The 14,882-nt window shown below is 44.1% G+C and overlaps 1 protein-coding gene across 1 annotated transcript in view; it reads right to left on the reverse strand.

The window, feature by feature from the left end:
• LOC309397242 (galanin receptor type 1-like) overlaps positions 1 to 14,882 on the reverse strand; it is a gene marked incomplete at its 5' end in the record, with an annotated part of 31,770 nt that overhangs the window by 10,671 nt on the left and 6,217 nt on the right. The window contains one exon of the mRNA XM_081963099.1: positions 7,148 to 7,213. Within this exon, the coding sequence (XP_081819225.1) occupies positions 7,148 to 7,213 (66 nt within the window). The remainder of the gene's footprint in view (positions 1 to 7,147; positions 7,214 to 14,882) is intronic.

Below are 14,882 nucleotides of genomic sequence, written 5' to 3' on the forward strand. Positions count from 1 at the left end.
AACTAATCAAGGAGAGAAGCAACTTAGAACTGAGGAGAAATTTCCTGACAGTGAGAACAATTAATCAGTGGAACAGCTTGCCTCCAGAAGTTGTGAATGCCCCAACACTGGAAGTCTTTAAGAAGATGTTGGATAGCCATTTGTCTGAAACGGTATAGGGTTTCCTGCCTAGGCAGGGGGTTGGACTAGAAGACCTCCAAGGTCCCTTCCAACTCTACTATTGTATTGTATTGTATTGTATTGTATTGATGTGCTTGTGGGCTCCTTACCACTCTCTGAGCCTGGTTGCTTTCTTGCCGACATTTTATTACCCAACTAGGTAACACCATCAGTGCTCGAAGGGGGAGTGGTTTGTTCTCTGTTTATACACAAATGGCTTGCCTTGTCCGTTTTGGTTGGTTCCTAGGCTGTTGTTTACTGTTTGGCTGTTTTTCTACCAATGAACAAATAACTCAGACTTCAATTCTTAGCATCCCTCAGATAGCATAATGAACCAATCCTAACATTTCTTTTTTTAATCTACAAATCGTGGTTAGCTTATTGCTCAGATTACATGTGACACTTTTGGATTCTGGTTGTTCCCGAGCATGCTGGATTTACAATATCCATCACTGAGGAGTGATGGAGAGATGGATACCATAGTCCAATACAGGACAGTTTGCCTAGATGGCTAAGAAGAACTATGAGGAACATTTTCACATTTAAGTGTGGTATTTACCATTACTAGATATATAGTTACAGGATTTTACCAGGCATCTCCAGACTTCAACTAAGAGCAGTGATGGCGAACGTTCTTTGGCTCCCATGCCAAAAGCAGGGGGAGCACAGGGGGGTCGTGCGTGGGCATTCCACACCCATAAGGTAAAAACAGCCTCCTTCTCTCCCCCCTACCCCCACCCGATGCCCTCTGGAGGCCTCAGGACCTTTCCTGAAGGCTCCGGAGGGCGAAAAACGGTCCTACGAGCAAACCGGAACTCTGTTCTTGAACTTCCGGTTTCTCCTGCTCGGGGGGCTTCAAGGAAACCTCTGGATGGCGAAAAACGACCTCAAAAGAAGGCCAAAGTCAGCTGGCCATCACGTGCATGCATGCTGGCCAGCTTAATAGGGCAGTGCCTCATGTGCCGTAGGTTCACCATTCCGTACCTAAAAGATATATTTGAAAAGGTGAACATGTTGAAGTTTCTCCACAAAATACCTTCTCGAACTTTCTCGGAACTGCCGAAAGGATTGTGTTGTAATATGTTCCCACACCTGTTTGCACTCAAACAACTCTCAAAAAAGAGTGCTAACAACTGGAAGACTGCAAGGAATATGAATCCTTCCATCCTCTGCTATTCAGACAGAACCGAAGAAGCTTCTTAGATGGGAAGCGAAACGTCTTCAAGGAAAAACAAAGTCCAGTTCCCTTTTGAAAAAGCACCTTTGGGACAATCATGACCTGGATGCAGAGGTGGGTTGTGGCAGCATTATTGCCGGTTCGGTGCGCAAAAAATAATACATTTCTGCAATGAAAATGCACAGAACTGAAAATCAAAATGGCACCGCCGTAGGAGAACTGGTTCAGCGGCGTGGCAAGCCTGCGTTGCTACTGGTACCAGTGACCTAGGCCCCAATTCGGCTGAACTGGTCCGAACTAGTAAGAACCCACCTCTGCCTGGATGGCTGAGAATCTCCATAGACAAATAACTACTATTTGTCTAAATAACTACAGCCTCGCCGCAATTATATCTGCGATCGTTAAATGTACAAACCTGGGCATTATGCCCCATTTATATCCATCAATATGATATAATTATCATATTGCTGAGCATAATATTATAGGAGCAGGAACTTAAACAGCTAATGGCCAGAGGAAAGTACAGTATTTCAGCCAAAAATTTTTTGCTTTTGATGGAAAACTGATTTGCCGTTCTAATACATATACGAGAGCAAATTATTTTAAATTATATCAGTCACCAAATCGCAGGAGTCTCTGAGTTTCCTGTTTTTCTTTTTTTAAAGTATGTCTGGCGGCCAAAAGGAATCCAGAGTGAAAGAATGAGGCTTCCTTGGGAATATCGCCTACCTTGGTTGTTTTGAGGGATGTTTTGGACTCTCAATGATTTTGTTCTTCATAAGGAACGGACACAAGGCAGCTGTTACTTGCAGTCAGATCATCCTTTTGCAGATGAGATATAGGTTAGTCCTTGGCTTTAAAGATTAACAGAGTTGGAAGGGACCTTGGAAGTAATCTAGTCCAACCCCGGCCCAAGCAGGAGACCCTGCCTACACCATTTCTGACAGATGGCAGTCCTGTCTCTTCTTGAAATCCTCCAGTGATGAAACTCCCACAGCTTCTGAAGGCAACGTCTGTTCCATGGGTTGATTGTTCTCACTGTCAGGAAATTCCTCCTTATTTCCAGGTTGAATCTCTCTTTGTTCAGTTTCCATGCATTATTCCTTGTCTGGCCTTTGGGTGGCTTGGAAAATAGCTTAATCCCCTCCTCTCTGTGGCAGCCCCTCAAATATTGGAAGACTGCTCTCCTGTCTCCCCTGGTCCTTCTCTTCACTAGACTAGCCATGCCTAGTTCCTGCAACCATTCTTCATATGTTTTAGCCTCCAGTCCCTTAATCATCCATGTTGCTCTTCTCTGAATTCTTTCTAGAGTCTCAACATCTTTTTTATAGTGTGGTGACCAAATCTGGATGCAGTATTCTAGGCGTGGTCTTACTGAGACTATATAGAGTAGTATTAGTTACTTACAGCTATTTGTTTAGTGACTGTTACAGTGAAAAAAGTGGTGTTTTTCAGTCTTATGTCTATTGCAGCATCCCCACAGTTAGATGATCAATATTCGGATGCTTGCTAACTGGCTCATATTTATGACGGTTGCAGGAGATGAAGAAATAGTCAAGAAGATACTAGATTGCACAGAAATGTATAGACTGGCTGTCATATCCCTTTTAGGATCTATGGCCTGCCACACTCTCTCTCTCTTTCTTTACTCTGCTGTTTCATTAGTGGGGAATTGGGAGGGGGAATAGTAAGGAGTAGAATGCGTTTGTTTTCAAAATAAAAAATTCCTTTCTAGAAGCCCAAGGACATCTTTTGTCTCCGCACCTCTGCACCTGACCGGAACTAGATGGGTGGAAATGTTAACGTGGCAAAGGAAGATTGGACCATGTGATGGACTTGTGGGTGTGGGAGCAAGAACTTTCAACAGGGTGGGAACCCCAGGAAGCTTTCAGATTCGGGTTTTCCACAGCTTGTACCAACATGTCTCTCTTATTAAATTGGAACTTTGATTACAGCTATGCCTTGGACTCTGATTTAATTCTGGATGTTATTTGGAACCCTGACATTGGCATTGAAAATTAAAACAGAAAGAAGGTGTAGAATATTATCAAACGTGGAATTTATTTTACCAATGGTTGGAAAAGAGGGGTGGAGATTAGGAATGTAATTTGTAGTGTTAAGCAAATTATTTACCCAGACAACATGATGTTTAATAAGCACTAAGAAATGTATTTCATAGAAAATCAATCAAAGAAAATGGTGCAAAATTCACTTAGCTAGTCTCGCTTTGGAAAAGACATTTGGGGGTCAATTGTGGTCGTAAGTCAAGGACTATCTGCATCGAAGACACCAATGTCTTCTGATATCTAGAGGGTACTGAGGGCTAAAAGCAGGGGTGGGATTCAGCTGGTTCAGACTGGTTTGAGCGAACCGATAGCTCCGACAATCAGCTGGGGAGCGAACCGATTTGCTCCAATGGTCAGGTTGGCCCGCTCTCCGCCCCTGCGCTTTACTTACCTGTATCCTCTCAGCTGATTGCAGAGCGGATTGCTGCACCTCAGCTGTTTTACTCCCCAGAAGTAACGTGGAAGGTAAGTTTCATTGAAACTGGTAATGCACGTGGAATCTGCGTCAGGCACGGGGGGTGGGGGTTTGCAGAGAACGCAAAGCACATGATCACCGAACCGGTTGTTAAACCGGCAGGATCCTATCCCTGGCCTTTATGGAACAGACGTTCGGTAGGCAAACTCATCGTGAATCTCTAACATTGGGACATGGTCAGGGTTAGCATTATTCTCTCCTGGGTTTCAAACTGGCTTCCCACCTCCAGCCTTCTCTAGAGACGCTGGGCTTCAGTCTTCAGATCTCAGAGCATGGGACCTGCCTAAGCTGTGTTATTTGTCTCTGCTTTTGAAAACATGCATTTTCATCTTCCTTCCGTGAGGAATTAGAAAGATTATTTGAATTTCACCATCAGTCCAACAGACAGAAGAAAGGAAAACCGCCTAATTCTGCAAGCTGCTAGTAAACTCACTCCGGTTTCTAAGTGGCCTTTGTCCCTTGTTTCGGCTACTGATTGAAAGTGGGATATTCTTCCTTTCTTAGAATCTGTTGTGGCCCACCAGTGGCCAGCAGAGCTGGTAACAGACTCAGACAGTGAGGAGGTTGGGAAGGAAGATGGGCCAGTCCTGGAGTCTGGGGAAAGCTCTGATGAGGGCTCTGTGTCGGAGACAGAGATAGGGCCAGGGCCGTATGCCAGTTATCAGCTGCCTTCAGAGTCAGACATCACTGAGGCAGACGAACAGCTGAAGCCTGTTCCCAGTGTGCTCATGCAAATTGGGAACCCCTCATTTGATCAGCCTGGATATTAAGGGAAGCTCTCAGTCCCTAATATTGCTAATCTGAAGCAACCAACAACTAAGCCCTCCAGCCAACTCCCTGCAATTTTAAAAATAATAACAAATTAATAATTTGGAACTTTACTATTATTTAGAACTGTGCGTTTACCTTCCTCGTGGCAGTATTTTTAAATTAACGTCGGGTTTCATTGCAACATTTGGTGACTAGAGGATGATCAATTGATTAAAAACCTTGCTTGGAAATACATTTACCTGGGCTAAGAATTTTAATCAAACATGCTCATCTTGCTAATTGATTGCAAAACGAGCAAAAGAGCAGCTCACAGAAACTTTTAAATATGCACAGCATGAAAACCCTTAACCTTAAATGCCTGGGAGAAGACCAACCATTGGCTCTCTTTCAGGGGAAAAAATATTGCTAGTTATCGCCCTTCGTGAGTTTCTTACATCAAAATTCAGTTGATTGCACAGCAAAGGTTCTATTGGGTTTATGTATGTATTTGTTTGTTTCAGAGGTGGGTATTCAGCAGGTTCTGACCAGTTCTGGAGAACTGATAGTGGAAATTTTGAGTAGTTGGGAGAACCGGTAAATACCACCTCTGGCTGGCCCCGCCCCCATCTATTCTCTGCCTCCCGAGTCCCAGCTGATCAGGAGGGAATGGGGATTTTGCAGTATCCTTCCCTTGCCACGCCCACCAAGCCATGCCACACCCACCAAACCACACCCACAGAACTAGCAATAAAAAATTGGAATCCCACCACTATCCTGCCTTTTTACAAACAACTCAAGGGGGCAAACGTATTGAACACACCTTTCCTCTTCCTCCTTTCCTCACAACAACAATCCTGTGAGGTAGATTGGATTGAGAGAGAGGGACTGGCCCAAAGTCACCCAGCTGGCTTTCGTGGCTTAAGACAGGGCTTTGAACTCATGGTCTCCTGCTTTCTAAACTGGTGCTTTAACCATTAAATCAAACTGGTTCAACCAGGGTCCAGTTCTTTATTTGCTTACATATAAAGGACAGAATCTTGCCAGAATAAACGCTTACTACTCTCACCCTAATAAATATATCCTAGGGAGAGGTGTCAAACTGAAGGTGTGTGGGCCAAATCCGGCCCACGAGATGTTTAGATCTTGCCTGTGGGGCCACCCTGGAAACAGCAAAAGACCACCCCGCTGTGCCTCTGCCAGTAAAAACGCCCCCCCCCTCCAGCTCCATTTTCTTTGGCAGAGGCTTGCAGGAGGCCATCACAGCCGAAAACAGAACAAAACGAAATGAAAGCAAAACAAAAGGAGAGCATGCAAGAAGGGACAGGAAAGGAGAAAGGGAACAGAGGAAAGACAAAGAAAAGAAAGGAAAGGTGGAAAGAGAGCAAAGAAGGAAAAATAAAGAAAGAGGGTGTAGGAAATTAAAACCCACCCCTTTCCTAGAAAAAGGAAATATCCTGGGAAATATTGAAAAGACAGCATATGATATTTCCTTGGATCAGAAATGGAGAAACGTGTTTTTAGGTAGGAAACAGACTCACTCTTAATAGCCTCCATCTTTGTCAATGGGCCATTAAAATGCCTGAGCCAATCTATTCTACATAACAGAGATATTCCCCCCTTTTCAGCTCCAGGGTGATGGGATTAAGGCATGATAGTGTTAGCCCTTGACCCATCTCATCACAGGGCACCTGGGAAGAAGCAATGCTCAACCAAACCTGGACTCAAAACGCAGCCTACAGAGTGGCCCCTGCATGGCCTCATGGGAGTCTGACAACCAATCAGAATATAAGATCAAGATCAAAGCCCAGAGAGGGCATAAATCCAGGAACTTTCAGCATCTCGGTCTCTCTTTCTTCTTCACCCAACATCTGGAAGCATATGATCCCCCTTTTCTGTTCAGGAGCTCAAGCCATGCAATCCTGTCCACCATTAAACCATCTTTCCAAGCAGCCTCCATATTTCCAGTGTCTTTTCCCCTCCACTTGGAGCTGAACCCAGAAGGACATTTCCTCCAACAAGGGGAAGGAAGAAGAAAGGAGACTGAAGAGGGAAGAAAAAACAAGAAAAGGAAGGAAGGAGATTATAATGAGAGGGAGGGAGGTTCTCAGAGAAGTCCTGCCTTAGCACTTGGCCACTACAGGTGCCCCCCCCCCAAATGAGGGACATTGAGCTGGGCATGCCCTCCCTGGCCACGGCCCCCTGCCACCCCCTAAGGTCAAACACAACCCCGATGCAGCCCTCAATGAAATCAAGTTTGACACCCCTTTTGAATCCTCTTTCTGTCTCCTAACCATCTCTGGGCTGGGCTGTTTCTTGTCCTCCCTCCTCCCTTTCTAGAATATGCTCCCTCCTTTCTGGGAAACTGCCACCTCATTGTTGTCCTTCACACCAGCTCCCCCCTCCCTCCTGTGGGCATCATCTCTCATAGAAACAGACGTACCACATTTTGATTACTTTTTTTGTGAAACACAAAATATCTTCCTCGTCTACAATGCTTAGTGATTGCTGTTTGGCGTTTACCTTTCTCTTTGATCTCTCTGACTTCCGGGAAACATTCTTCACTTTTTTATGAAGGTGATATAAAACCTACGGAAAGAAAGAAGGAAAGAAAATGTTGCCTTATTTCAACAAATATCGGGTTTTCCCAAACTTTCTGGAGTTTGCAAGAGAACGATGAATCTTCCCCCTCATTTGATCAGTCTGTAATCAGTGCAATGGCGGGGTTCATTTTTAAAAAACTACTGGTTCTGTGGGCGTGGCTTGGTGGGCGTGGCATGGCTTTGTGGGTGTGACTTTGTGGACATGGCAGGGGAAAGGATACTGCAAAATCCCCATTCCCTCCCCATCCTACTAACCTGCTTTCCAGCTCCGTTCTCCTGTTCAGGGCAACAAAAGAAGATCAGCTGGGAGGCTGGGAGGCATCAGGGGCGAGGCCAGCCTATTTTCCGGTTCTCCAAACTACTCAAAATATCCGCTACCGGTTCTCCAGAACCGGTCAGAACTGGCTGGATATCACCTCTGCTCTCAGGTGTTTTTAAGAAACTGTACTACATATTAGCTATCTATATACTACTAAAACTCTCTTGTCTGTTTGTCTGTATGTAATCTTCAACTGGGCAAAACGAAGCATCGTAAGACAACCATTTTTTTAAAATCAAGGTAGCTCAAATGGACTAATGTAAGGGAGGAAGTGGCAAAACCTGGGGGTGGAGCTTAAAGAGGGATAAGCCTAGAATCTCTATATAGCCACAAGTGAACTAACTCCACCCCCCTTGAATTCTGTGACCCTAATCTAGTTCATAGCAGGTTGGTGAAGGATATTCATAGGTAGCAATAAATTAGTTTTATGTGACTTTCATGTGTGGAGCTGATCCTTCGCACCTGATACTAGGTTAAAGAATGTGTCCAAAATCCAGGGCCCACTTACTTCTGTGGTGGGATTGAAATTTCAGGAATCTTCAGATCAGGTTTATTGACAAAATTATGGCCATTGCAACACTACCACGCCATCCCGCAGCCCTGCCATGCTGTCCTACATCATCACCATGCCACTGCAGTCAGCCATGGGCACATGATCATGGTTTCTGACACTCCCTGCTACCGTCCCACAAGCAAAATCAATGGGGAAGCCAGCAGGAAGTCAAAATCTGCTTCCATTGCATCTATTTTTCCTCCCGGTCTTGGTCATTCTCTTGGTCATTGGTTTAGATAAGGAAATATTTCTGAAATAATGAACAAAACTGTTTATAGGTTGTCCAGTACATACATACTTTTTTTTTTCTTCTGTTCAATCATGACTGATTCTCAAAGGTTGCCTGGACTAGACTTGCAGTTTTTGGAAGTTTTTTGGGGAAGTGGTTGGCTATTGTCTTCTTCCTAGGGCTGAGAGAAAGTGACTGGGCCATGGTCTCCTGATTTCTAGCCTGATGCCTTATCCACTACAGGAAACTGCACACTAAACCAAATGCTTAATTAACTAGGAAAGTTTTTCAAGGGAAGAGAAGAGAAGAGAAAATGGAAGGGAAGGGAAGAAGAGAAGATGGAAGGGAGGGGAGGAGAAGAGAAGGGAAGAGAAAATGGAAGGGAAGGGAAGAAGAGAAGATGGAAGGGAGGGGAGGAGAAGAGAAGGGAAGGGAAGAGAAAAGGGAAGGGAAGGAAAGAAGAGAAGAGAAAATGGAAGGGAAGGGAAGAAGAGAAGATGGAAGGGAGGGGAAGAGAAGAGAAGGGAAGGGAAGAGAAGAGAAAATGGAAGGGAAGGGAAAAAGAGAAGAGAAGATGGAAGGGAGGGGAGGAGAAGAGAAGGAAAGGGAAGAGAAGAGAAAAGGGAAGGGAAGGGAAGAAGAGAAGAGAAGATGGAAAGGAGGGGAGAAGAAGAGAAGGGAAGGGAAGAGAAAATGGAAGGGAAGAGAAGAGAAAATGGGAGGAGAAGAGAAAAGGAAGGGAAGAAGAGAAGATGGAAGGGAGGGGAGGAGAAGAGAAGAAAAGAGAAAATGGAAGGGAGGAGAAGAGAAGAGAAAATGGAAGGGGAAGGGAAGATGAGATGAGAAAAGAGAAAAGAAGATGGAAGGGAGGAGACGAGAAGAGAAAATGGAAGGGAAGGGAAGAAGAGAAGAAAAGAAAAAAAATGGAAGGGGATGGGAAGATGAGATGAGAGATGAGAAGAGAAGAGAAAAGAAGATGGAAGGGAGGAGAAGAGAAGAGAAAATGGAAGGAAAGAGGAGAAGAGAAGAAAAGAGAATATGGATGGGAGGCGAAGAAGAGTTGAGAAGAGAAGATGGAAAGGAGGAGACGAGAAGAGAACGTCAAAGCTGAACAAATGCAACCACTTAATCCTGGACCACATTAGTTCAACATTTTGTGTAAATCCACCTAACAAGCTGATGGCCGTCACCTTAGATCACTGTTCAGCTTCAGGGAGGTTACATCTGTCAAGAGCCATTAATCTTAATGGAATTGTTTTATCTCCTGTTTGAAAGGCATCGTATTTCCATGACTCAGGGTTGACATAACATTGTGCTAATTAACCTGCATCTGCTTCGTTTATGCAAAAGGATTCTTCTCCCTGCCTCCATTTGCAAAAGGGGCCTCCGTAGCGAAGGCTGCCCTTGAAAACAAAACCATAATCATCATCATAATACTCTGTATTATTTCAACTGGCTCTGGGTTGCCTTTCCAAATTTAAGTTTCTCAGGGCGTTTTGCTGCTCATTAAAAATCATGGAACTTTTTAAAAAGTAAGGGGATAAGAAACGAAGGAAAAAGAAACGAGTTGCCGTCCCCCTTCCCCTCTCTTCTTCCCCCTGCTCTTCAGTGCTGATTTGCTCAACCTTCACCCTGCTGTTTGCCTTTGAAGATGCACAGGGGAAATAGATATTAACTGCCTTCGTGCAATTAATGCCATTTTAGACCTAAATGACCCGTTGCGGGGAAGCAAGGGCATCAGAGACAGATCTTGCTTGGATTTGATCACAGAGGGTACTTAACTATTCTAGAAGATCATCTAAGAAGCAGCTTGGTGTTGTGCTGGATTAGAAGGGAGGAGGCGACTTTGGGTCAGTCCTTCTTTCTTGGCCCTCGGCAAAAGAAGACAATGGCAAACCAGCTTGGTCTAATGGTCAAGGCACCAAGCTAGAAACCAGGAGACTGCAAATTTATAAATTCCAGCCCTGCCTTAGCCATGAAAGCTGGTTGGTTGACTTGGGCCAATCACCCAGGGGAAAGTGAGTTCAAGTTCCACCTTAGTCATGAAAGCTGGGAGATTTTGGATCTCCCCCCACTCTCTCTGTCTCTCTCTCTCTCTCTCCAAAATCTTGTCAAGACAACTGCGGGGACTTATCAAATAGTCTAGGACAGGTTTTGGCCACCTGCGGCTCTGGAGCCTCATGTGGCTCTTTTATCCCTCTGCTGCAGCTCCCTGTTGCCGGTCGGCTCCACAATTGATAGGGCTTTCGGTTAGGACAGGTAGAGGGAAAAGGATGCCGCACTAGGAGGAGACTCCATGGTGGGGGAACTGGAGTTCTGGTCAGCTCCAGAATTGAATGAGGGTTTCCGGTTAGGACTTTTGTGGCTGTCGACCCCTGGCCTAGGAGACGATTGCATTTAAATTAAAATAATCCTAAAAAACCAGAAAGGCAAAACATTTAAACGATGTTTAAATGACATCCTGGAAGATTCCTGGTTCCAAGAATCCTAATCTCATCGATGTCCTTCTTTTTACCCAAATACTGTACTTGGTGTGACATTTTCTCAACATGTCACCCTAAATTCTTAAGATGTTGGTGCCTTGAAATGACTGATCTGCAGGATGGGTCATTCTCTTGGGTAAATGAGGACAACCGATCATTTCTTGTGTGCTGTAATTCCAGACGGTTTCACCCACGCTCAGTTTACTTGGAAGGCTGTCTCCACCCAACTGTTATGTGTGTTGTTTTTTTTACACAAGGTCACTGTTGGAATGGAAAAAAGGATAGATTTTTTTAAAAAAAAATTGAAATTGCACACCTGTGAAAGGACACTGCTACTTTCTCCTTCCAGACATAACAGGAGAAGTGGAGGAAAAATATGGAAATCCAGAAGAGGTTTTTTTGTTTTGTTTTTTTAAAAAGCCAGCTTTATTTCCAACCAATTTACATATCAAAGACAAACAGTATAAGGTTTTGGTGCAAGGATACTGTAAAAAGAGTAGGATTTGGATTAACCCCTCAAGACTCGAATTAAGAGTCCTAGAATGCCCAGGTACAGATGGTACCTTGCTCAATAGTAGTAACTGTGAAAGGGATCTTGGAGTCCTAGTGGACAACCATTTAAACAGGAGCCAGCCGTGTGCAGCAGTTGCCAAAAAAGCCAACACAGTTCTAGGCTGCATCAACAGAGGGATAGAATCAAGATCACGTGAAGTGTTAATACCACTTTATTTAAGGTCACACTTGGAATACTGCATTCAATTTTGGTCGCCACGATGTAGAAAAGATGTGGAGACGCTAGAAAGAGTGCAGAGAAGAGCAACAAAGATGATTAGGGGACTGGAGGCTAAAACATAGGAAGAACGGTTGCAGGAACTGGGCATGGCTAGTTTGATGAAAAGAAGGACTAGGGGAGACATGATAGCAGTCTTCCAATATCTCAGGGGCTGCCACAAAGAAGAGGGAGTCAAACTATTCCTCAAAGCACCTGAGGGTAGAACAAGAAGCAGTGGGTGGAAACTAATCAAGGATAGAAGCAACCTAGAACTAAGGAGAAATTCCCTGACTGTTAGAACAATTAATCCTTGGAACAACTTGCCTCCAGAGGTTGTGAATGCTCCAACACTGGAAGTTTTCAGGTTGTGAATGCTCCAGTTTTTAAGAAGATGTTGGATAACCATTTGTGTGAAGTGGTGTAGGGTTTTCTGCCTAAGCAGGGGGTTGGACTAGAAGACCGCCAAGATCCCTTCCAATTCTGTTATTCTATTCTATTCTATTCTGTTCTGTTCTGTTCTGTTCTGTTCTATTCTATTCTATTCTATTCTATTCTGTTCTAATTTTAGCTAAACACATTGTAGGAAGCGGATTCCTCTGGTTAGCTTGTTTCTCAGTATGTTTTCAGAACCCCAACAAGGAGTTGGGTAATCAAGATCAAAACCATCATTGTGTTTTGAGAACTCTGCAAGATTCTTAGGGCTCCATAAACGGAGTATCCTTTCTTAAAAAGATATTCCCAAACTTCCGCATAGACAACACTGCCTCTCGAAAGAGCGCCCACTGTTCTATTTAAAGTAAATAATCTTAAAAACCAGAAAGACGAAACGTTTAAAAGATGTTCAGATCCTGAAAGATTCTTAAGAGCTTTGCCCAAGAATCCTAAAGATTTGCATGACTTCTCATCCCTTTTTACCCAAGTACTGTTTTTGGTGTGAAATTTCTCAACATTTTATACTAAATGCCAAGCAGTTGGTGGTTCACAACTCAAGTGACTTGAAAAGAGATTTAGGTGACTACGTGAAATTAATTTAGATGTGTGCCTGAGTGAGTCAGGGGTTTGGCAAGATTTAAGGATCTAATTTAAGATGAATTAACTTCTTTTAAGGGACGCGGTGGCTCAGTGGCTAAGACGCTGAGCTTTTCAATCAGAAAGGTCGACAGTTTGACTGTTCGAATCCCTAGCGCCGCGTAATGGAGTGAGCTCCCGTTACTTGTCCCAGCTTCTGCCAACCTAGCAGTTCGAAAGCATGTAAAAATGCAAGTAGAAAAATAGGGACCACCTTTGGTGGGAAGGTAACAGCATTCCGTGCGTCTTCGGCGTTTAGTCATGCCGGCCACATGACCACGGAGACGTCTTCAGACAGCGCTGGCTCTTCGGCTTTGAAACGGAGATGAGCACCGCCCTCTAGAGTCGGGAACGACTACCACATATTTGCGAGGGGAACCTTTACCTTTAACTTCTTTTTCTCTTGCAATAACCATCCTTTGGTCCTGTTAAGTGTACAGGTAGTCCTCGAACCTTCAACTGTTCATTTAATGACCAATTAAAAAAGTGACTTATGAACATTTTTCACACTTATGAGCGTTGCAGAATCCCCACAGTCATATGATCAGAATTTGGATGCGTGGTCACTGGTTCATATTTATGATGGGCGCAGTGTCTCGGGGAGGGGGGGCACGTGATCGCCTTTTGCGACCTGCTGATAAGCAAAGTCAATGGGGAAGCCAAGTTCACTTAACAACCGTGTCACTAACTTAACAACTGCCGTGATTGACTTAACAACTGTGGCAGGAAAGGTTGTAACATGGGGCAAAATTGACTTAACAAATGTCTCACGTAGCAAAAGAAAGGTTTGGCTCAATTGTGGTCATAAGTCGAGGACTACCTGTATTATAGGAATACGGCTAATTTTAGCAGCATCAACGATCCTTGAAATACGCAACTTTTTTGGCACTGTTCTTGTAAACAGCAGTTGAGCATTTATTTTCGGGAGCTCATCATTATTTAGGAGTGCATTTGTTTCATTCTGTCGGCAATGTTCTATCTTTGTAAAAAAAAAAAATTAGTAAACTATTAGGGGGAGAAAACCTGTATCCTGTTCGCTAACGAAATTTAGATTAACCTTTCGAAAAACAGAGTTTTACTGCATTACTGTAACCAAGCAATGAATGTACTTAACCATTAGATCTGGGAGACTAAAGTACTTGTGTCAATTAATTAAAAGAAAATGCATCTATTAACGATAGCATTTATTATCTCCCTGGCTGGCGGGCTGACTCAAGGCGGTGACGCAGAAGGAAACCATTTGCATTCCTAAGTTACCACTGTGGTAGGAAAGGAATTGGACGTTTATTGTATTTAGTGGATGGCCCCCTGCTAGAGAAGTCCCAGCGCAATATTCATAGAGCACATGGGTCCTGTGGTGGGATTCAACCAGTGTAACAACCGGTTCGCAGTGCGTTTGAAAACGGCTCAAAAACGTAGCTTCTACTGCAGCCGCAGTGAATAAAACAGCTGAAGCGCCGATCAGCTGGGCTTCAAACAAAGGAAATATAGGACAGACTAGCGCAGGGGCGGAGCTACAGGTTCTCCCAAACCAGTCTGAATCGGCTGAATCTGACTCCTGCATGTGACCATGCCATCCCTTTCCTTCAGATTCAGAGCCAACCCAGGTCTGGGAAGGCGAAGCGGGAGGGAAGTGATGCCGTACATGTCATGATGTCATCAAGCTAATGACACAAATGACGACATTATGGAAACACATCATCTGATGTAATGGTCTCATGAGGCATGTGACATCACTGCAGCTGGTACCCAACCAGGAATGTTGGTGTGACAGTGTTGACCATTGGAAAACTAAGCTGATTTATTTCTCGTCTCAGTGGCCATGTGCTTCAAACCTAATTTGCTTTCCACTTTTGGTTTACAATACAATACAATAGCAGGGTTGGAAGGGACCTTGGAGGTCTTCTAGTCCAACCCCTTGCCTAGGCAGGAAACCCTATACCGTTTCAGACAAATAGCTATCCAGAATCTTCTTAAAGACTTCCAGTGTTGGGGCATTCACAACTTCTGGAGGCAACTTCTGTTCCATGGATTAATTGTTCTAAGTGTCAGGAAATTTCTCCTCAGTTCTAAGTTGCTTCTCTCCTTGATTAGTTTCCACCCATTGCTTCTTGTTCTACCCTCAGGTGCCTTGGAGAATAGTTTGACTCCCTCTTCTTTGTGGCAACCCCTGAGATTTTGGAAGACTGCTATTATGTCTCCCCTAGTCCTTCTTTTCATTAAACTAGACA

This window comes from Natrix helvetica (genome assembly GCF_964273705.1).
Source record: "Natrix helvetica genome assembly, chromosome: 10".
Taxonomy (NCBI): domain Eukaryota; kingdom Metazoa; phylum Chordata; class Lepidosauria; order Squamata; family Natricidae; genus Natrix; species Natrix helvetica.